Consider the following 24,221-nt stretch of genomic DNA (forward strand, 5'->3'; position numbering starts at 1 on the left):
GGGCTGATGCTGCGACAGCCTGTGAGGTCTTCACCACCCTTGGGTCTCACTTGAGAACAAGAGTTAACACGTCTTCTGCCCCTGTGCTAAGGGTCCCATGTTTGTGATGGGGCAACCAGGAGCAGTATGACCACTCCCCCTCGATTGCCAGCATGCCCTCTGGGCCTGGGACACTGGCCTCATGGAGAGACTCGTGACCGAAGTCCACATTCTCTATCCCTCTGGCAAGCTTGGGTGCAATGGGCGTGCTGCTGTCCAGAGGGTCATGCCTGCACCCAGGGGCATTGCCAAGTCTGTGGGCCAGACCATTCCTAAGCTGCATGGAATGCCGTCTGGCATGGTCTCCACCCCATGTAAGTCTAGCTCTGACTTACCATTTGGAGAAAGTTGTCACATACAACAGGAGCCAGAGAGTGGTGACTCGGGGGGTCCCTGAAAGGTGTCCAGGGCTACCCCGAGAACCAGGCTGTTCCTACGACATGAACAATAATGCTTCTTCCACCTTTCATGCTGGGGTTGGCGTTGCCCCACGACCACTCCATCAGGCCCTTTCCTGATACACAGAGGATGTATGGCTCCAACTGCAGCTGGGCCTCCTGGTCCACAGGACTAATATCCCTGGACCCCAGCAGAGGAAGAGAGAGGCTCTCTGCTTTCGGGGATTCCCTACCCCACCTCTGCACCCAAAGAGTTGAGCATGGCCATCCTTGACACAGTCCCACTCCAGGGCCCACAGGAAGGGAAGGAACTTGAGGACCCAGTGTCGTCACATCCCGTCAGGATTCTCGAGGAGGTCCGTGCCAGCCTTACCAGGGAAAAAAGGAAGAAGAAAGGGAAAGAGATTATTCTCTATAGAATACATTCATTTTCCAGGTTCTCAATTCTCCCAGGCATCTTGGATTCAAAAAAGTTAAATGTGATACCAGTTTAAAAAAAAAAAAAATAGGAGAAAGCTTATGCTTTTCAAAAAGCACATCATCTGCAGAAGGAAAATCTCATAGCACTGACTGAAGGCCTGTTACTGGCTTGTGCAGTCTTCCTGGGGGTTGTTGGGGCGGAAGAGGGAGAGGATAGGAGGTTTGCACGGCCGGAGAAGGAGACGGGCCCGCGTGGGGAGGGCAGAGCATGCAGCGGTTCAGAGGAAAGGAGGAGGCGATTGGTGCCGCGTGAACCCGCAAACCAGGGCGCAGAGGTTGCAGGCATGGGAAGATGCTTTCTTCACATTCCTAGAATGCCGAGTTCATCTGAGCCCACGGGACTATTTCCATAGATTGCGATTTTTATGAATATTTACATGTTTATTAAAACGCACCACAAAATGTTTAATTCAGTATCTTATGTAGTATTATTACTAAACATAAATCACACGCTTCTTACCAGTAATGAAACTGAGGCTGTTTCAGAAGGAGACGGTCCTCGGGGAAGCGGAGGAAGGGGGATATGGGAGGCTCCACCTGGGGCAAAAACCCAGAGCAGGGACATTAGCGGTGAGGAAGCGGAGCCAGGGCCTTTCCGCGGCTTTGGACCCCTGTTGGCCCGACTTTGTATAAAGACAGCACATAGGAAGATACGTTATATTACACAGTCCTCCAGCACACACACGCACACACACACACACACCACATTCTCACATGTATAGCTAGAATAAAAGTTTTCCACGATTCCTTCTCGTGTGCTATGTGGCCAGTATATGCTGATGCTGTCCGTCCTATTTTATTTTTAAATTCCAGCTATAGCTTTCTAAGTGGACTTCAGGACTTGCCTCCTCACCCTAGTAGCTTGGGACTCAAACAGAATTTGACTCAACCAAGGAGATGATTAAGGAAATGGGCTTGGGACTCCCCTGGCAGTCTAGCGGTTAAGACTCCACACTTCCAATGCAGGGGCACGAGTTCCATCCTGATCAGGGAACTAAGATCCCACAGGCCACAAGGCACAACCCCCCCCCCCCGACCCCGCCACACACACACACACACAAAAAGCAAATAGACTTGGGACTAAACAGCCTTAGGTTTGAGTCCCAGTTTCCACGTCCACAGGCTTGAGCAAGGCACCTCATTAGCCTTTGGAGCCTTGGTTTCGGCATGACTGCAATGAGGATGTCCTTGTTGCATTGGGAGTGAAGTGAGTTCAGGCAGTTAACGCAGAGCCTGGCACGTGTGAGCTTGTTGGTGGGGGCTGGTTGTTGTTAATGATGATGACTGCACTCGTGGGCTGCTGTGCCCTGTTTGGGAAGCCAAATTCCGGAGCCAGACCACCTGAGCTCAGACCACGGATCTGCCCCTTAGGACCCGTGCGTTCTTGAGTGTGTGATGTCAACTGCATCTCCCTTCATCTGTAACACAGGGACGGGAACAGAACCTTCCTCAAGGTGGGAGGGGGGAGGATTATGAGGATTAAAATAATGAATCCAGATAACAGGTTTAGAAGAGTTTGGCTCGTAGCCGGCACAGGGTAAATGATGGATAGAATCATCACTGTTACCATCATCATAATCTCATTTCATCCTCACGCACCGCTGTGAGACAAATGTTTTCCCCCATTTCACAGGAGGGTGCCCTGAGCCCTGGAGACTATAGGCAATCTGCCCAAAGTCTCAGTGCTGACTCAGAGGTACAGTTGGGATTGCAGGTTGGTTTACAGAGCGGCCCAGAGCTCTGGAGGGCGTGGAGTATTTCTCGGGAGGCACAGGGACACCCCTGCCCCTGCCCTGCAAACCAGGGAGTGTGAATTGGCAGGTTGGTACAATCAGTCGACACGTCATCTAGAACTTGCCGGGGCTCCACACTGCGGGCATTGCATTGTCTTTGTTCAAGATGACACAGCACAAAATCCTCCCCAGTGAACTGATGGTGTTTGAAATGATCCTCTTGGCAAAATCTCTCCCAGCAAAATTGTATCACCTCTTCATCATCTCCTGATCATTGCCTTCCAACCATGGTTGGAGGCTGAGTGCCCAGGGACACAGTCCTTGTACCAGGACTTCAGGCGTCTCCCATCTCCCTCCCCACACTCTAGTTGGAGCCTTGGAGACAATCCAAGATGTGTCTCCCCTAAGTGCTGGAGCCAGCCCCACCTGAACCCCACGGACTGAAACTGGGAAGGGAGAGGAGGAATATTAATGTGATGTCCTCAGAAGGAAGGAAAATGGGTGTCGGATAGCCAGAGCCAACCAGTATCTGCCTTTCTGGGTTTCTGGGGTTGCCTTTAAAGCAAAGAAAAGAGTGGGTCTCCATCCAGCAGTAGAAATGGTGCCAGCTGACATCTAGTCATGGGCCTAGCTCAAGCACATTCTTTCTGTCTCTTTAGTCTCCATTTCTCCATCTGTACAATGGGTGGGGGGATGGATTCCACCCTGATGTTTCAAGATGCTATAGATTGTATATACATAGTCCTTCACTTAGTACCTGGAGACAAAGCACACCCAGAGAAGGCTTTTCAAGAAGGAAAAAGTGCTACATTGATGTGGCTTGGATAAGCTTGTGTGCTTGAGAAAGTCCCTGACAGCAACTCCATGAGTTTCTTCCCCCTCAGCCTGGCATCTGAAGTCACAGCTTCTGGGGACCATCTCGCTGACAGCTCAAGTCCTTGAAATCTTTTTTTCCTCTCCAGGCATCACCACATCGGCTCGGAGTGTGTCCCAGCTCTTTGCAAGGTGAGTACCCTTACCTTAGCTTCCTCTCACTCTCTCTCCCTTTTCTCCTTGGAGGCAGAGGCTCTGGAGCCAGACTCCCTGGAGAGGAATCCCAGTGATGCTCTTAACTGGTTGAGCGACCTTGAACAAATGACCCCCACTTCCCCAGGCCTCAGTCTCCCCATCTGGAAAAAGGGAACAATCCTGATGTCTATTTCACATAAAAGACACTTAGAATGGGGTCTGGAATAGACTGTTCCGGGAGTGTTGGCTATTGTTTTCTTCTCCTTTTTTCAATCCTTTCTTTCTTTCCTTCCTGTCCTTTCCTAACGTAGATTTTCTCCGTTCCTGTCTCCCTCTTGCTTCTCTCTCTCTCCCTCTCTGTTTTTCCTTCCTTCCTTTCCTTTCTCTTATCTCTCTCTCCTCCTTCTTCCCTTCTTCCTACTCCACTATTCACCCAACACTGCTCAATAACCAAATCTCCTAGGAGCTCTGGAGACTTGCAGGATCAATGAGACACAGCCCCTACCCTCAGAGAGCTTCCAGTCTAGTGGGAAATGGACCAGTAGATGAGAGAGCTCAATATGGTGAACGGTACAGATGCTCCACTAGAGCTGCGTCCAGGGGTCGGTGGGAGCCTGGTGATGGACAGGGTTACCCAAGGCAACTGGGGAGCTGCCTTGTCTGCACCCCGCAGTGTGAGAAGCCCCAGCCTTGGCAGGATGGTCAGCATGGCCCTCCTCTGAATACTCACCTCCTCCATAGCTGGATATTCTCTTCCCCAGACGACCCCGGAGAAGCTGTTTGTAAGGAACACACTTTCTCAGCACTCCTTTCCCTCCAGAAGATACTTTGGGGGTTGTCAGTAGCAACTGAGGTCTATTAAATCTACCTAACTTGTTTTGTGGCCTTGGGGTTAGAGAGCTTCCTTGTCCTCTCTCTGGCTTTTCATTTGAGCCCCAGTTTATTCCATGAAATTCACATCAGTTTTGATGGGAAGCAGGAATTGATCATCTCGGATTTCCACCTTCTACTTCCAGACAGGTGTAAATTGGGAACATTTTCAAATAAAATTCTCTGCTCAGTGCTAAGTCCCATGCTCTGGATGTGTTTCCAGGCACCTCATAAGGTGGGAGTCTTGACTGATGAAACACCTTCCAATACTGGATCTGGTGTCTCCAGTTCAAGCGACTTTCTTATGCATCTTCGAACAAATTCCCTGACCCTTTGGCACAGAAGTTGTCAAAAGGAAAGGGGGCCTGAGAACATCTTTTATAATTCTGTGAATTTTTACATCTGTCTCATACATGCCATTAGGCTTCATATGTAGGAGAAACTCTGGAAATGAGAAGGTTTTACTGTATTAATGTGATCAAAATGGAATCAGATACTGGTTTGGGAATCTCATTACCATCTACTGATAAACTCTGGTCAGAATGATTAGATACAGTTTGTCAAGTTGCACAGAACTTTAGAGTCTGGGTTTTTGACCTAAAGGGTCTGGGTGTCCTAGTGGAGTGGTTAAGGACGTGGCCTCTGGAACCAGGGTTCAAATTGTGGATCAGCTGTGTGCATTCTCTCTGCCTCAGTTTTCTTATCTGTAAAATGGGGATGGGAATAGTAAGTGCCTCCAAGGGTTGTCACAGTTGCTATGAGATTTAAATGAGCCAGTCCACATACAGTAACCAGGACAGTGCCTGGCGCATCATAGACCCAAGAATTGTCAGTGTTTTTTATCACAGGAAGGACTGCTGAGGACAATGTGAGAGTCAGAAGAAATTCTCAAATCCAGCTGAATACAGTGTCCAGGAGAGCAGACCCAGGCTTTCCAAAGCATCTGTTGTGCAAGAGAAGGGGAAAATAAGGAGTGTGTATGTTCATGTGTGAATCTCTCCTGGTTTTAAAATATTGGCGACTCCAAATTAAGAAAAAGACTGCACTGGCCAAAGAAATTGCATCTGTAGATTCACCGTTTTGTCCCCATCCGGTTAGAATGAGCTAACCTTGACTTTATTTATTGCTGCCTGCAGGACTGAGTCAGTCCCAGGCCTGTCCCTGAGCAGCAGCAAAGCTCCATGGTTACAAGTGTGGGCTCAGGAGTCACACTTCCAAGTTCAGATTCTGGATTTCCCGCTTTCTAGCCGTGACTTCTGGTCTCTGAGCTTCAGTTTTCTCTTCTCTAAAATGGGAGTTAGCAGAGCCTCTACCCCAGGAAGTTGATATCAGTATTGATGTGATGTAGACCACATCAGGCCTGTGAGACACGATGCCTAGCCTGTGGTCAGAGCTCAGGGGTTACTAGCAGTCATTGTGTTACGGACGTCGTAGGTCAGCAGCCCTTTATTTACTTTTCTAGGATTTTTTCCTAGTATTATTTATTTTTGGTTATACTGGGTCTTCATCGCCACTCACAGCCGTTCTCTGGTTGGGGCAAGCAGGGGCTAATCTCTAGTTGCGGTGTGTGGGCTTCTCTTTGCAGGGAACGTGGGCTCAGTAGTTGTGGCACGCAGGCTTTGTTGCCCCATGGCGTGTGGGATCGTCCCAGACCAGAGATCAAACCCATGTCTCCCACATTTGCAGGCAGATTCTTAACCACTAGACTGCCAGGGAAGTCCCTCAGTGGCCCTTAAGTCCTAGCCCTTATGGAACCGATTATTCATCTTGGAGTAAGGAATTCATTTGTGTTCTTTGGTTGCAAGTAAGACAAATAGACCCCAGCTGTGTTCAGATGCTCAGTTGTGTCCAACTCTTTGTGACCCAAAGGACCTAGTCTCCTCTGTCCATAGGTATTTCCAGGCAATAATACTGGGGCGGATTGCCATTTCCTCCTCCAGGGCATCTTCCCAACCCAGGGATTGAACCCGCATCTCTTACGTCCCCTGCATCAGCAGGCAGATTCTTTCCGCTAGCACCATCTGGGAAGCCCAGACACCAGCTGATATAAGCCCGAAAGGAGCTGTTTTTTTTTTTTTTCTTCTCTTTTTTTTTTTTTTTGAAGCATCTGGAGTAGCTCACAGTGAAATTGAAACTGGAATGATCAGGTCTTGAGAAAGACCCAGAATAGGACCACTTCTGGGATCCAAGCAATAGGAAAGGAATAAAAACAGTCTTTTCAGAATGTGGTTGTTGGAATGAATTATTCAGCTCAGGATTTCAGTTCCCAGAATAGAATCTGATTGGATAATCTTGCACCCTATGCCCACCCTGTAGCCTAGAGCAGGGCATCTTGACTGGCAACCCTGTCAAAGCTGTATCAGTTGGGAATGTGTCTAAATAAGGGTAGAAAGTCACAGCGGAATGGGCTCTACTGTAGTAATCAATAAACCCTGGTCCCAGTGGATTAACACAACAACGGTCTCTTTCTTACATAAAGCCCAGGAATCGCATGGATCTCTCCAAGGCAGCGCTCCTCCACAGGCTGACTCGGGGTTCCAGGGTGCAACCCTGTTGGCTCCGCCCTCTCAACTGGCACCCTCCACATTTGCTGCTGAAAGAGGAGAGAGGGCAGCAGGTCTCCAGGAGACGGTTTTATTGGCTAAACTGCTGTGTTGAGCAGAATCCAGTCACGTGGTTGAATCTGACTACAAGGGACCCAGGAAGTGTCATTTTCCTGGTGCCCAGGAAAGGAAACTGAAATAGGACCTGATGAACATGTAGGTTGTCTCTTTCCTGGAAAGAGTACATGGTGGTCCAGGGACTAGGACTAGTACTTTCATTGCTGGGACTGGAGTTCCTGATCAGGGAGGAAAGATCCCAAAAGTCGCAAGGCCAAAAAAATAAAAAATACCCTAAGGGAAATAGTGGTAGTGGTGATACCAGGAGGGAGGGATGTGCTAGGTTGGGCTTGGAGATTTAATCTTCTTTCTTCCACGCAGACCTTGCCCGCGTGTCCCACCTGGTCAGCCTCCCTCGGCCATGGCAGCCTACAGCCAGACACAGTACAGTGCAGGGATCCAGCAAGCTACCCCCTACACGGCTTACCCGCCTCCAGCACAAGCCTATGGAATCCCTTCTTACAGTGAGTACCTGACCAAGCCCTTGCTTTCCCCAGGATCCCTAACATCATGGTCTTCATTCTGCCCAGACGCTTCAGTTAAATGCAGAAAGAGGCATGCAGCCAGCCTGATTTTGGATTAGAGATAGAGAAGAAGGACAGACACTTTCAATACAGTTCAAGTTCTAGAGACTATGTCAAGGCCTCTTTTGATTGCAAGGGTAAGAAACTTAACCCAAGCTGGCTTAGAGAAAATGGAAATTTAATGATTCACATACTGGTAAGCTTGGGGACATCGCTGATATCAGGTATGGCTGGATCCAGGTGCTCAGAAGATATCAGGAGGAAAATGTCTCTCCATTTTCCGATGTTTTCCTCTGAGTTATCTTTACTTCTACCTGGGTTCTGCCAAGATAATCTAGAACTGAGATAAGGTGGCCCTTGGATATTTTTTAACCTATAATATATACTTGACATTTGCAAAATTAATTGCCAGTTTTTAAATCGAAAGTGTTTACATAGAAATTCGTATTTCTAATGTCTTTGAAAAAAAAAACAAACAACAGATGACTGGGCAGCACTGGGCCCACATTTTTGCATCAAAAGTAGGTAACTGTGTAGGGCTGACCCTGTTAGCCTTTGTTGGCCACAGTCCTCTCCTAGCCCTCATTACTCACTTAAATTAGCTGCCTGAAGACGTTTAAGCTTACAACCCCTGGCCTAGAGGGAGAAAAAACAAATGAACTTTTAAAAATCGTAGCTTAAAGCATAAATTCAAATTATGATTCATGGGATGAAGGAAGACAAGATCGTGAAATGGAACAGAACAAGGAAGATTTAACTTGGGTTCCAGCTCCAAGAAAGGTCTTTTACACAAGGAGCTGTCATCTGAGAACTGAGAGATGACCGTTAGTGAGCACGGGAAGAGAGGCATCCAGGCAGAGGATGCCTGGGAATCCTGGGGAGATGGGTTTGGCAAACCCTAGAAGCCCCGTGGCTGGAACACAGGACCTAGATGAGACAGGCGAGATGGGCAGTCTTAGCACCTGGGGAGGACTTTATTCCAGTGAAACAGGAACTTAAACATAGGTCTATAAACAGGTCTATAAACATAGGGCTATCTGATGCAATCTGGGGTTTTTAAAGATCACTTTGGGGCTTCCCTGGTGGTCCAGTGATTAAGAATCCACCTTGCAATCAAGGGACACTGGTTCAATCCCTGATCCGGCAAGATCCCTCATGCCTCAGAGCAACTAAGCCCGTGCGCCACAACTACTAAGCCAGCGCTCTAGAGCCCACTCGCTGCAACCGCCAAAGCCCGCCTGCCTAGAGCCTGTGCTCTGCAACAAGAGAAGCCACTGCAGCGAGAAGCCCCACACGACAATGAAGAGTAGCCCCTGCTTTCTGTCATTTGAGAAAGCCTGCGTGCAGCAACAGAGACCCACCACAGCCAAAAAGTAAATAAATGTATCTTTAAAAAAAAAAAAAGATCACTTTGGCTGCTGTGGGGAGATTGGATTGGAGAGAAGCAAGAGGAGAAACAGGAAGGCAGGTTGAGAGACTGATGAAGCCTGGAGTGGAGTGATGGTAGAAGCCTGCTGGGGGCAGTAGACAGACAGAGATAGACATATTCAAGAACAGTTGTGGCGTTAGGAGTGACAAGTTGTGGGACACTGGGTCGCGCATCCATCAGAGACGCCATCACTGAGATGCTGTGTCTTTGAGATGCTGTATCACTGAGATGCTGCCACCCACAGTCCTCAGGGCTCTGTATCCACTCATTCTTTTAAGGCCCCACTCAACTCTTGAAGGAAGGACCAATCATTATCCTCTTTGAAGAGATAAATAAATAGAGGCTCAGAGAGGATAAATAACTCGCTCAGGGTCCCCCAGTTGGTCAGTGGTAGAGGTGGAATTACACTCAGCAGCCTGGGCTCTGGAGTCCAAGCCCCTCACCGCTGAGCTCTGCTGCCTGAGCACACATTTCAGAAATCCTGGGGGATTACCTGTGATGGACCTCGGCCAACTGGTGTGGGCATCTTTTCTAACTTCTGTCCCTCCTGTGCCAGAAGACAGGTGATAAAATCACAGGTGAGTCACCTGCCTGGCTGACAGTCAAGACACATGAAACCAGATTATTTTTCAGCATAAAAGAGAACCCTAGCCCTGCTTCCAGACAAAACATGGCATCCGGTGGAAACTAATTTGGTCAAAAGTCATTTTTCAGTCCCAGTTACTTTCAGAGGCTCTCTGCCCTCAGAATACAACATAAGGGGCAAGGCCACATATCCTGGGTTCACACCCCACCTCTGCCCCTTAGCTGGTCCTAAGACCCAGGGCGAGTCACCTCCTTCATACAATGGGAGTGATACTAAGTCTGGCTTCCTAACCATTGTTGTTGCTGTAAATGGGATCATCTACATCCAGTATCAGCTACTTTTTTCTTTAAGGGGCCAGTTCCTAAGTATTTTCAGCTTTCTGGGCCATGCAGTCTCTATCACAGCCACTCAGCACTGCCGTTGGAGCATGAAACCAGCCAGACAATATGTGAACTAATGAATGTGTCTGTGTTCTAATAAAGCTTTATTTACACAAAAAAACAGTGGGCCACAGTGGGTCCACGGACCACAATGTGTCAGCCTTTGATCTATATTAAGGGCTTAGCTCACGGGGCCTGGCCCAAGGGAAACGTTCAGTCAGTACAGTAGCAGCCAGGCTGCCATACACCTGGTATGTCCACATCACTGAGTAATGACAGGTGGGCTGAAAAGCCCTTTCCTTTCACACATGCCTGTGCCAGAGCAGGCGGTGTTTGCTCACCGTCTGGACAAACCTTGTTGAATCTTGTTAGGAAACTTTTCTCCTTGCTCCTTGGCAAATTGTGTTATTACCTTTGTTTAAATAGCTGCAGGGAAATAATAACACAGTTGAGCAAACCAGAGGCAAGGAGGTCAGGAGTGTGGAGTACTTTTTTCTCAATTTGTTATGCAAACACAATGTTATGCAACTTTTAAGACATATGTAAAAGAGTAGCACTATAAATAACCGTGAGCTGACCATCCAACATGAAAAATAAAGGGAGGTTATCTCCCTTTCTTGTCAAATACCCACATCCCTGGATTTGCTGGTTACTGCCCCTTTCCCTTTATTAATATCATTGCTCTGCCTTTCTTTGGACTGCTATGTGTGCTCGGGCGTGTCCAGCTCTTTGCGACCCCATGGACTGTAGCCCTCCAGGCTCCTCTATCCATGGGATTTTCCAAACAAGAGTACTGGAGCCAGTTGCTGTTTCCTTCTCCAGGGGACCTTCCCGACCCAGGGGTCAAAACTGTGTCTCCTGCATTGGCAGGTGAATTCTTTACCAGTGTGCCACCTGGGAAGGCCTTATGTAGGGTAGAGCTTGGCAAACTTTTTCTGTAAAGAGCCTGATAATAAGTATTTTGCGCTTTGTAGGCCATACAGTGTCTATCAAAGCTACTCAAGTCTACCCTGTATTTTGATAACAGCCATAGATAATACAGAATTGAATGGGTGTACAGGCATGCCTTGTTTTACAGCATTTTGCTCTCTTATGATTCACAGATACTGTGGGGTTTCTTTTTTTGTTTTGTTTTGTTTTTTAACAAATTGAAGGGCCGTGCTTTGAGCTAGTCTGTCATGGCCGTTTTTACATTTGCTCACTTCATCTCTCTGTGTTACATATTGGCAATATTTTGGACTTTTGCATCATTTCTATATTTGTTATGGTAATCTGTCATCAGCGACCTTTGGCGTTACTGTTGGATTGTTTGGGGGCTCCATGAAATGGGCCACATACGATGGCACATTCAATCAACCAGAGTTGCGTTCTGACTGCCCACCAGCTGGCCGTTCCCTCATTTCTTTCCCTCTCCTCAGACTTCCCTGTTCCCTGACACACAACAATATGGAATTAGGTCAACTAATAACCCTTCGGTGGCCTCAAAGTGTTCAAGTGAAAAAAAAAAGTCACACATCTCTCACTTTAAATTGTAAAAATGCTAAATTTTTTTTTAAATTAAACAGGAAACCAGAGGCAAGGAGGTCAGGAGTGTGGAGTACTTTTTTCAACAGGAAGTCCTGTTGAAAGCCTAGACAGAGGACAGCGAGGCTCCGGCACCAAGTTAGCCAAGTTGCTGTCATAAGTGTCGGTGAAGTCGTGTACCATCTAGTGCATAAAACCCCTTCACACCCATTACTGAGAGGCACCAAGAGAAAGCAAAGAAAACCCAGACTTCAGAGTTACCTGCTAATCGCAAGACTCTGATTAAGTGGCCTGGTTTTCTGAACCTCAGTTTCCACATCTTTAAAATGGGGAGAAACTTCCCTGATGGTTCAGTGGTTAAGATACCATGCTTGCACTGCAGGTGGTGCAGGTTCGATACCTGGTCCGGGAACTAAGCTCCCATATGCCTGCCTCTCAGTTTGGCAAAAAAAAAAAAAACCATAAAATAAAATGGGGAAAGTCATATTGCCTAGTTCATGGGATTGTTGTGAGTACCTCATTCACAGCTTTAGATATTCATTCATTCCCTTTCTTTTCATCTCCCAGCAATCCTGCCAGTGGGAATCAGCATCTTATTTCATAAGGGAGGGGGTTGGAGGAGAAACTGTCCAGGTCACCAAGTAATGAAGCAAACCGTCAGTCCTGGGCTCCTGCCCAGACCACTTGAGTCAGAATCCATTGTTTTTTACCACATTAAGCATTCTCTTTATTTATGGGGGTGAATGGGTGAGAAGGAGGGAAATCATAACTACAAAACCATCCCCAGAACTAGCAGTGTCCTTTTAAAAAAAATGCAAATTTAAATAGTACTGAAATACTGTTTTACACCTATAAGATAAAGATAAGCAATGTAAGAGTAAATAAGCAAATAAGAATGTAGAGTCAGGCAGGAAGCTGACCACATGTGCAAAAGATGAGATCCACTTAGCCTGCCTTTCCCTTTATCACTCTTGAACACGTCCTAGGATGTAAAAACAAACAAAAACACCCAAAAAAACTGTGGTGAAAAATAGCACCTTAAAAACCAACCTCCATGTCTCAGAGACAGTTATGGGAACCATGGTGACCTGGAAACTCACAAATTGGGGAGCTTCTGGAGACAGTGTATTGTCATGTGGGAACATGGTCATGAGGTTTCTAGATCATCCTGTTGCTCAAGAGAGGCCATAAGTCTAGATTTTGGGGGTGAAATCTCCTGATTTTTAAACAAAAGCAACCAATTTCAGGTTTTCCTTTAACATACACAGGCCAAGAAGGACATGTGGGACTGAGATAGAGCTGAAATCATGCTGTCTTGATTCCGCAGCTCTTCTGCGGGTGACAAGGAAGCATCCTAATTGTGTGTGCCTGGTGCTTCTCTTTCCCCTTCCAAGGCATCAAGACAGAAGACAGCTTGAACCATTCCCCCGGCCAGAGTGGCTTCCTCAGCTATGGCTCCAGCTTCAGCACCCCAGCCTCTGGACAGAGCCCGTACACCTACCAGATGCATGGTGAGTGCAGTCCTGCGCCCTTCCCTGCCGTCTCGAAGGTACTGCCTGAGTCGGGTGTCCAGTCGTTCGTTCATTTATTCAACAGCTTTATTGAGTACCTACTATGTGCCAGGACCTATCTCAAGTAGCGGAGTTGCAGTGGTGGGCAGAGGAGATAACGACTTCTGCCCTCAGGGCAATTACAAGGGCAGGAGGGAGAGACTCACAATTAAACAAGGCAGCAAATAGCAAATGGCTAATTTCAGAAGGGGTTGAATGCAATGAAGCCAATAAACGGACAGAGAGTGATGAATAGTTGAGGGGTCCGGAGAGGTGGGAGAGGTAACTTTAATAGTCATCAAGAAGGCTCTTGGAAGATGTGACATAGGACAGAGGCCTAAGTATGAGGCAGAACCAGCCCTGCGCAGACCAGGGGGAAGAACATGCCTGGCAGAAGGAACAGCCTGTGCCAAAGCTCTGTGGGGGGGGTGGCGCGGGAGTGTCTTAATGTGTTTAGGGCACAAAATAGGGGCCAGTGGGGCTGGAGCAGGATTAGGAGGATATAAGAGGAGAGAGTCTGGGGGAGAGCAGGGCTAAAGCATGCAAGGCCTTGAGGGCAGAGGGGAGGTGTTGGCTTTGATTTGAAGTGTGATGGGACAGGCAAGTCCATTGTAGACTCAGAGAAGTGACAGGTGTTGGGAATACTGGACAGCAGGTAAAAGCGTTGTTATTCCAGGCAGGAGGTTCCAGGCTCCGCATCCCCATTGGGCAGCCTTAGAAAGGGAAGAAACTCCAGTGTGACTCCCACCAACCCCACATACCCTAAGGAACTGGCCTGCTGCATTCTCCTGTTCCCACCTGTCACCATCCAAAGGCCCCTTCCCTTCTCCGGTGCCCCGTGGGGAGTGTGTTGGAGCTGATACATGGAGTAGAAGGCTGATGGCAGTAATTCGGGGCATCCTCACCCTGGTATTCTTTTTTTTCCTTCTTGAAAGCTGGTACGAATGACCACCAAGAGTCTGAAAAGTAATGTGCAAAATTAAAAGAGTAATGACAAGGTGGTGGGCTAATGCATGATGCTACATTTCTCTGAAAAAAAAATCTTTGCAAGTTTTGCTGCTTTGTCTTTTTAATTAAGGAAACAATTTAAATTGATGTTAAGGGCATCCTTTCAGGAAAAGGCATTATGAAGAGACAGCAAATGATCTTGGGGGTATGTAAGAGAAAGGAGGTGATGAGCATTAATGCCCAGACGTTGGAAGACCATCCATGTAAAGATTTGCAATAGAGTTTGTTGATGACACCATCAGCTAACGTTAACCTAGCATTCACCACATGCCACACAAACTGGCTTATGATCTCATACAACCTTCATGACACTCCACAAAGTGTTGGTTCTAGTATTATTTGCAGGAGACAGAACTGAGTCATAGAGGGATTGCCTGACCCACCCAGCATCACTGCAAGGAGCTTAGATTTTACTGCAAGGGCAGTGAGAAACAGGCTGCAAGAAGTGTCTTGGGGGCCTGGTGGATTCCCAGCCCCAAACCAGACTCAAAGCCTGCTCTTCGCTGTGGTACCTCCTGCCTCCTTTGCTTCTGTTGGCACCTCTGTCTCCCTGGGGGTCTTTTCTGAGTCCCACTGAAGGGGATAAGGTGCTGGGACCCATCTTCAGGTAGGGAGTAAACAGTAGCACAATCCTGATCATAAAGGCTTGTGAAGACCCTGAACTTTAACTTATCTTTGGATTGATCTTAACCGTGGTGTTGGAGAAGACTCCTGAGAGTCCCTTGGACTGCAAGGAGATCCAACCAGTCCATTCTAAAGGAGATCAGCCCTGGGTGTTCTTTGGAAGGAATGATGCTAAAGCTGAAACTCCAGTACTTTGGCCACCTCATGCGAAGAGTTAACTCATTGGAAAAGACTCTGATGCTGGGAGGGATTAGGGGCAGGAGGAAAAGGGGATGACAGAGGATGAGATGGCTGGATGGCATCACTGACTCAATGGACATGAGTCTGAGTGAACTCCGGGAGTTGGTGATGGACAGGGAGGCCTGGCGTGCTGCGATTCATGGGGTCGCAGAGTCGGACACGATTGAGCGACTGAACTGAACTGAACTGAACTAACCATCTTAACCAGTTCTTTTTTCAGCTTTTCCAATAGAAATGTATGTGACTGTCTCAGGGCTTCTAAGGAGACAGACAGTGAACAATTAAATAAGTCGATCATAACAGATTGTGCTAAATCGCGTGAAGAACCAAACAGGGCGCTGTGATGGGCCTTGATGAAGGGAGTGGTGATGGACGTTGCCCAGATGGTCAGGAGACCTGAGTGGTGGAAAGGAACCAGCCTGTGAATAGCTGGAGACTGGACAGCCCAGGCAGAGGGACCGGCGGGAGCAAAGGTCTGGAGGCAGGAAAAGGCTTGCAGTGCTGAAAGACTCCAATGGAGACTTGAATCTGGGGGTAGTGAGAAAGGGATATGAGACTGGAAAGTGAAGCAGGAGGCACCCCTGGACTGGGACGTAGAGAATATGTTATTTCTTCTCTGGTCCGTATTACAGAAGTTACAGGAGGTGGGCTCCATCAACGCTGCTTCAAACACAGTGAACATGAGGAAGTGGCTTGCCCAAGGGCCAGGAAGTGATGAGAGCTGGGATTCAGAGTAGAGTTCCTGAGCCTGTGCTGTTCCCTTGCAAGTGCTGTTTCCCAGACTCCTTCAGACTCCAGACGCTGCCCTTGTTCTGCAATTACACATTCCCCTTGATCTTCCCAGCAGCTCTGTGACCTAGGTTCTGTTGTATCCCCATCTTACAGGTGGAAAAACTGAGGCACACCGTGGTAAAGTGGCTTGCCTAAGGTCACCTGGCTGTGGCAGTGGGATTTCAAACCAGGCAGTTCCCATCCAGAGCCCAGGCACATAACCCCAACACTAGTCCACTTCCACACTCTCATAGATCCTTCTAGAAGACCAACCTCCATGGATGAGCCCTGGCCCAGACCCCACCCCCATCAGCCCTCACAAATAGAAAAACATCTCCTGATCCACTCCCACTGGACCATGGGAATAGTCCAGGTTATTTTCTTATCGTCTTCATGGCCCAGATGCCAGCTGGACTTTGTCCCAATTAACTGCCTTCAGTCTAATGCTAATGGCCATAAACTGCTCTTGAGACAGCCCAGGCATTTTGCAAGCCTGACATATTCCTCCTTAAGTATTTTTTTTTTCAAATGCAAACACACAGAAGGCTCACACACCATGCCCATGTGCTTCCTATTAACTTTTTTTTTCAAGTTGTTCCAGAGGAGAAATAAACTCTCCAACTACTCTGTGTGCCTTTCAGAATGGAAGATGTGGGTTAAGCATAGGGTTTTTGAAAGAAGAAGGGAATCAAGAGAGACTGAGATTGAGTTTGGGGCCTGAAAGCACCAATTTGGAGTCAGATTGGTCCATATTCAGAAGCTGAGCTGAGTCCTTTTCTTTAAGAATTTAAAATCATCATTTTACAGAAGTAAAAATAAGTCCCTGAGTGGGGACCACGCCATCATTTACAGATGGGTAAACTGAGGCACAGCAGCAGCAGCGTGACTTGTGTAGGGTAAGGACTGGAAAGCATTAAAAATGCCTCCTGCTGGGTCTTCTACCCGATCTCAGTAACTTCCAGAAACTTCAGCAGAGCCATTTCCCCTGCCCCCCACAGCCCTGGTTGGAGATCTGTATCTGCTAATATAGCATTGCCCCACTGCCAAATGTACAGTAAATGTAGAAAAGAAAAGTTCACAGCCCCTGTGGCCTTTTCATGGCTGTTTATTTTCTTTTTTAAGTTCACCCAGGGGTTTTCGTAGCTGAAATGTATTTCTTATGAGTTTGATTTTTTTGTTGTTGTTCCATTTCGGCTTTTCCTGCTAAAACACTGCTGTTCATGGAAACGGCCACAAAGATTAAAAAGAGAAGAAAAAAACAAACAAACAAAAAGTCTTGAGAGTGTGTTGTAAGAACTTACCGGTGCCCCCGAGGGGTTAAGAGCCCTGGACCCGGCTGCAGTCAGCACTGTGTCCTGCGGCAGGACCTGGGTGAGGTGCTTGGCTTCTCCAGGCATCCCTTTCCTCACCTGTGGGACCAGCATCATAGCAAGAGCGGTGAGCCCATGGGGCTATTGGGGGACTGCACAGAATGGCCATGAGCAATCAGATGAAGTCCTTCAAGACCGGGTGTACTTTTTTATTATTTCTCTCGTTGCTTCTGAACATGAGAGTTAAAGGCAGTAACCCTGAAGTCAGGCTGAGCTAACTTCCCAGCTGTTCCCTATGTGCCAGCGTGGGACTTTGAGCCTTGTGACTTCTTGGTACCTCAGTTTCTTTCCCTGTAAAATGGGGATACGAACTGTACCCACGCGTGGGGTGCTGCAATAATTAAATGAGTTAATGTGTGTGAAATATTCAGAACAGCACCGGCACAAACTAAGTGCACTACAAATGTTAAATATTATTTTCATCCTAATGTCTGATTTGATGGTATTATGTTTTCCCCAAATTCATTTCTCTTTCCTGAACTCTCCTTTTTAGGAAGTAGTTTTGGTAAGAGAAAAGAGAAATACCAATTTGACATTGTTGAGCCACCCACATTAGCATCAGATTCCCTGCTGGTGAAATATGGTGAATGGGGCGGGGGTGTGCAGGGGCGGGCCTTACAAACAGTGGGAGAGCCTTCTTCTGGGGGAATTCCTCTTTACTATTATTTACCAAAGTCAGGGATTGTTTGGCTGCCCTGGTGGCTCAGTGGGAAAGAATCCACCTGCAAATGCAGGAGATGTGGGTTCAGTCCCTGGGTGGGGAAGATCCCCTGGAGGAGGAAATGGCAACGCACTGTGCTTGCCTGGGAAATCCCATGGACAGAGGAGCCTCGGTGGGCTGCAGTCCATGAGATTACAGGAGTCGGACACGACTTAGTGACTAAACAACATCAATAACAGGGATTGTTAACAGTGAGCTCCGAACCCAACATAAGCCTTTCGAGAGCAACATGGATATGTGTGATTTGAGGATGCATAGGGAAATTAAAAGTCCAGAGGAAGAGTCTGAGCCAATGATTTCACCCAGAGACCTCTGAGGTTGGTTTGTGCTGGATTCATGAAACCTAGCACCTTCTCTGGCTCCAGCCAGATGTGTGACTTTGGACGAGTCACTGAACTCTAATGATCTGTGTTTCACAGCTCTGGCACTCACAAATACTCACTGAAAAATAAAGAAGTTGGGAAAGGTCATTGTCAAATACATCAAATACACTTGGTAAATAGTGTGCAGTGTGAACCTAGATGTCTTCACTGCAGCACTTTTTGCTCAGTCATGTCCAACTCTTTGGAGTTCTCCAGGCCAGAATACTGGAGTGGGTAGCCGTTCCCTTCTCCGGGGATCTTCCCAGCCCAGGAATTGAACCCAGGTCTCCTGCGTTGCAGATTCTGTACCAGCTGAGCCAGCTTGCCAGGTGCCGCTAGTAGTAAAGAACCCTCCAGCCAATGCAGGTAGACTTAGGAGACTCGAGTTTGATCCCAGGGTGGGGTAGATCCCCTGGAGAAGGGAATGGCAACCGACTCCAGTATTCCTGCCTGGAGAATCCCACTGACAGAGAAGCCTGGAAGTTTAGTTCAGTTCAGTCGCTCAGTCATGTCCAACTACTTGTGATCGACCCCATGGACTGCGGCACACCAGGCCTCCCTGTCCATCACCAACTCCCAGAGCTTACTCAAATTCATGTTCATCGCGTCAGTGATGCCATCCAACCATCTCATCCTCTGTCTTCCCCTTCTCCTCCCTCCTTCAGTCTTTCCTAGCATCAGGCTCTTTTCCCATGAGTCGGTTCTTCACCTCAGGTGGCCAAAGTATTGGAGTTTCAGCTTCAGCATCAGTCCTTCCAATGAATATTCAGGACTGATCTCCTTTAGGATGGACTGGTTGGATCTCCTTGCAGTCCAAGGGACTCTCAGGAGTCTTCTCCAACACCACAGTTCAAAAGCATCAATTCTTCGGCGCTCAGCTTTCTTTATAGTCCAACTCTCACATCCATACATGACCACTGGAAAAACCATAGCTTTGACTAGATGGACCTTTGTTGGTAAAGTAATATATCTGCTTTTGAATATGCTGTCCAGGTTGGTCATAACTTTTCTTCCAAGGAGCAAGCAGTCCATGGGGTCGTACAGAGTCGGACATGACTGAAACACACACACACACACGCATAGGCCTTTTCAGAGCCTTTGCAGACTAATGTGCCTTGTGACTCTCCAGGAGTGAAATTCAGTAGTCAGTTTTCCCAGGTAGTTTTGAACAGGGACCCTCTCCCTAAACTAATGTTCTCTGCTCACTGGGAAGCCCTGGTTGTAACGACTCTTAGTCCCCATGCTCAGCTGTTTCAGTCGTGTCTGGCTCTTTGCAACCCTATGGGCTGTAGCCCACCAGGTTCCTCTGTCCATAGGATTCTCCAGGCAAGAATACTGGAGTGAGTTGCCATGCCCTCCTCCAGGGGATCTTCCCCACCCAGGGATCGAACCCCAGTCTCCTATATATCCTGCACTGGCAGGGTTGTTCTTTACCACTCACACCGCCTGGGAAGCTGTTAGGCCCCTTCCTGTGTTAAAATTCTTTCTCTAAATTTTTTTCATGATGATCACGCATGTGTTCCTTTTTTCCTGTATTTTCATTTATTTTTTTATGAGATTAATTAATATACCATAAAATTCACCATTTTTAAAGTGTAGATTCAGTGATTTTACTGTATTCACAGAGTTGTGCAACCATCACCCTATCTAATCCCACAATATTTTCATCATTGCAAAAGAAACTCCACACCCGTTAGCCATCATTCCTTAATTCCCCTCCTGCCAATTTATTTCCTTTTTTTAAATTTTAATTTAATTTATTTTTGACTGCACTGGGCTTCCCTGGTGGCTCAGCTGGTAAAGAATCCACCTGCAATGCAGGAGACCTGGGTTGGGGAGATACCCCGGCAAAGGGAACAGCTACCCACTCCAGTATTCTGGCCTGGAGAATTCCATGGACTATATGGTCCATGGGGTCGCAAAGAGTCAGACACGGCTGCGAGACTTTCACGTCACTTTTCATTTTTGACTGCACCGAATCTTCATTGCTGCGCTCAGACTTTCTCTAGTTGCAGCAAGCAGGGTCCACTCTAGATTGCAGTACACAAGCTTCCCATTGCAGTGGCTTCTCTTGTTGCAGAGCACAGGCTCTAGGGCATGTGGGCTTCGGTAGTTGTGACATACGGGTTTAATTGCCCTGAGGCAGGTAGGATCTTCCTGGACCAGGGATCAAACCCGTGTTCCCTGCGCTGGCAGGTGGACTCCCCCACTCTGGACCACCGGGAAGTTCCCAGTGTATTTCCTTTTATAATAACAAAAAAAGATATGTTTAAAGTTACTCCTTTATATTAATTTTTTAAGCAGGTTATGCATTTATCTACTTTAAACATCTACAGAAATCTCTATCCCACCCTCATCCAACATCCACTCAGCTTCTAAATCCCCGGTACTTAGCCCCTGTTCTTGTGAACCCAACCGGAATTTCCTCTTGCAAATATAAGCAAACATGAGCGCAGTCTATTCCCTTGCATATTTCTATGCCAGGAATCAACTCATTTGTGATTCATAAACAAGGAAATGATGTCAGGGAACGCCAAAGGTGTATTGGTTCATTTAAGATTTTCTCCTTATCATTGGTTTGAAGCAATTTAATTTTGATGGGCCTTGATGTAGTACTTTGTGTTCATTGAGCTTCTTAGATCTGTGAGTTTATAGTTTTCATCAAATTTGGAAAATTTGGGGGTATTATTCAAATATCCTCCCCATGTCTTCAAGTCAATTAATCTTTTCTTCTGCAGTATCTGATTTGCTTGTTAATTACTCTCCAGTGATTTCTTTTTCATCTTGTACATATTTTTCATTTCTAAAAGTTTTATATGGGTCTTTTTTTTTTTCTTCCATGTCCCTATTTAACACGCCCAAGCTTTCCTCTGGCCCCTTGAACAGACAGTACTGTTTTAATGTGCTTATCTACTAATTCTGTCACCTGTGTCATTTTGACATTTTCATTGATTTCTCTCATTTTGTTATATTTTCCTGCTTCTTTGCATGCTTGGTAAGTTCTTTTAATGTTTATTTTTATTTATTTGGCTGTGCTGGGTCTTCAGTGCGGCACGAGAGATCTTCTAGTTTGAAGCATGCAGGATCTTTGGTTGTGTCTTGCAAACGCTTAGTTGCAGCACGTGCGATCTAGTTTGAACCCATCCCCCCTGCACTGAGGGCGCAGAGTCCTATCCATTGAACCACCAGGGACACTTGCTTGATAAGTTTTGATTGGATATCAGGGACTGTGAGTTTTGCCTGGTTAACTGCTGGATATTTTTCTATTTGTGTGAATATTCTTGAGCTTTGCTCTAGGATGCTGTTGTTGCATGGAAATAGATTGAGTCTTTCGAGTCTTGCCTCAAGCTTTGTTGAGGGGGACAGGACAGCATCTGGTCTAGGGCTCTCTCTACCTAACAGGCTTTCCAAGGACTGAGGCAAGCCTCTCTTGAGTATTCCTCTCAGTGCCCCAGAAATAAGAGGTTTTCCAGTCATGTTGGTGGGAACAGGAACTATTCTCAATTCTATTATGAGCTCTGAGGATTGTTCCTTTTGATCATTTCAAGTGGTTCTCTCCTGGCCTTGAGTAATTTCTTCACAAGCATATGCTAGTCATTACTCAAGGGAGCTCTCACGGGGAGCTCGGCAAGTCTCCAGCTCACTTTCTCCGTGCAGCCCTCTTTTCTGGTACCCTGCCCTGTGAAGTCTAACCACCTTGGCCTCCCTGGACTTGCAGCTCCATCTCCTCAATTCAGAGAGAACGCTGGGGGCCGCCTGGGTCCCCCTCCCTGGACGATCCCCACACGGGAGAGAATCTTACAGATCACCACCTGTTTCCTCTCTTTCAAGCATTATGGTCTTTCTTCCCTTGGGTTTTTGGTTGGTTTTTTTTTACCTTTCTAATCACTGACCTATTTATTTATTTTTTGAACTCTTTATTGTTGGAGTATAGCCAATTAACAATGTTGTGAAAGTATCAGGTGGACGGCAAAGGGACTCAACCATACATATACATGTAGCCATTCTCCCCCAGACTCCCCTCCCATCCAGGCTGGCACATAACATTGAGCAGAGTTCCCTACTACAGTAGGAGGTCCTTGTTGGTTATCCATTTTAAATAGAGCAGTGTGTATTAGTCGAAGGCATCATTGTCTTTCATTATCTCATGCCCAATGTCTTGGCAATCTAGTTTTTAAACCGTTTCCTGTGAGAGGGAGACCAGGCCCTGGGTCTCAGTCTTGACCAGAACTGGAGGTACTGCTGCCCTGATTCGTCGGCACTTTTTCCCATCACACGTAACAGCAGCTGAACGCGAAATACTTAACCCGGGTAAAGACAACAAACCTTGTAGGAATAATTCTGCCTCTGCTGCTGCTGCTAAGTCGCTTCAGTCGTGTCCAACTCTGTGCGACCCCATGGACGGCAGCCCACCAGGCTCCCCCGTCCCTGGGATTCTCCAGGCAAGAACACTGGAGTGGGTTGGCATTTCCTTCTCCAAGGCATGAAAGTGAAAAGTGAAAGTGAAGTCACTCAGTCGTGTCCGACTCTTAGCGACCCCATGGACTGCAGCCTACCAGGCTGCTCCATCCATGGGATTTTCCAGGCAAGAGTACTGGAGTGGGGTGCCATTGCCTTCTCCAAATTCTGCCTCTAGTGACCCGTATTCTTCTTCTGACCTCAATTTGGCCATGTGCTCTGTTTTTGAAGAATCTTTGTTGCAGCTTCCCCCAATCTTTGTGTATTTTGCCCTTGTTTCCATGATTCGACACCTCTGTTATCCTTCACCACGCACCCCCTCATCAAGATACCTTTATCTCCTTTTTAAGGGGAAGTCCTGTATTTAACATGGCACCTCTCTGTGGAGTACTTATTTATTTTTTCACTGTGCTATTATTTTTATTGGGATTATTATTGCTTTCATTAATGCTGCGGTTACTAAGTTGCATGGCTTTTTAGCAATCTGCTTGAATCCTGCTTTTTCCCATAAGCCCCATTATTTTAGCGCACAATTTTACACAACTCCAGGCCTCTCAGATTATAGCAAAACCTTTGTGTATATTGTTTTCCTAGGAAACATAGTGTGCATACTCTCTGTACTTTGCTTTCTTAACTTAGCTGTATACATTGGGGAACTTTCTCAGTCAGTCTGTAGAAAGTGCTTCCTCATTCTTTCTACAGATGCCTATTATTCCACTGAATGATATTCTGTAAATGATTTAACCAGTTCCTTATGGGGGGTTCCCAGTCTTTTGCAATTACCACCAATAGGCTATAAATATACTCCTATATGTATATCATTTTGTTTTTCTGCAAGTATATCTGATAGACAAATTCCCAGAAGGGTCAAGGGGAAAGTCCGTATTTAAATTTTCTAGATATCTCTACCTTACTCTCCATAGGGAGCCTATCCTATACTCCTACCAGCAGTGTATGAGAGTGCCTGTTCTGCCAACCCAGTATAATCTTACTATTGGAGTTTTTGCATGAAAAAATAGTATCTCAGTGTGCTACTAATTTCTAATTGTGTCTTACAGGGGTAAGCATCCTTTCAGATCTTTGATCAATTTATGTTTTCTTATCTGTGAACTAGGAGACTAGACTTGAAAAACTGTACCAGAGAAGAGTGCTAAGGTACTAGGCATACCAGTATTGAAACATAAAGCTGGAGGGACTTCCCTGGGGGTCCAGTGGTTAAGACTCTGTGCTCCCATTGCAAGGAGTGCGGGTTCAATCCTGGTTGGGGAATTAAGATCCCACATGCTGCATGATGCAGCCCCCAAAAAATTAACAATAAAAAAAAAAAGAAATATAAAGCTTTACTAATCAAAATAGTGTGATTCTAATATTGGAAGAGACTGATTGACTAGTAGAGGAGACCGTATAGTCCACAATGAGACTAAACATGTCAGGAAATTTAACCCATGGGGTGAATGGCATCTTAAGCCAATGGGAGAAGAGAGAA

At 46.7% G+C, this 24,221-nt stretch overlaps 1 protein-coding gene across 5 annotated transcripts in view; it reads left to right on the plus strand.

Annotated features, from left to right (window-relative positions):
• The window catches only part of EYA2 (EYA transcriptional coactivator and phosphatase 2), a 264,116-nt gene that overhangs the window by 99,417 nt on the left and 140,478 nt on the right, over window positions 1-24,221 (plus strand). For 4 of the 5 annotated variants that reach the window (XM_010811532.4, XM_010811531.4, XM_059892762.1 and 1 more), the window contains 3 exon segments: window positions 3,613-3,655; window positions 7,510-7,652; window positions 13,026-13,142. In XM_010811532.4, coding sequence (XP_010809834.1) covers window positions 3,613-3,655; window positions 7,510-7,652; window positions 13,026-13,142 — 303 coding nt within the window. 5 annotated transcript variants of the gene reach the window in all.

This window comes from Bos taurus, chromosome 13 (genome assembly GCF_002263795.3).
Source record: "Bos taurus isolate L1 Dominette 01449 registration number 42190680 breed Hereford chromosome 13, ARS-UCD2.0, whole genome shotgun sequence".
NCBI lineage: Eukaryota > Metazoa > Chordata > Mammalia > Artiodactyla > Bovidae > Bos > Bos taurus.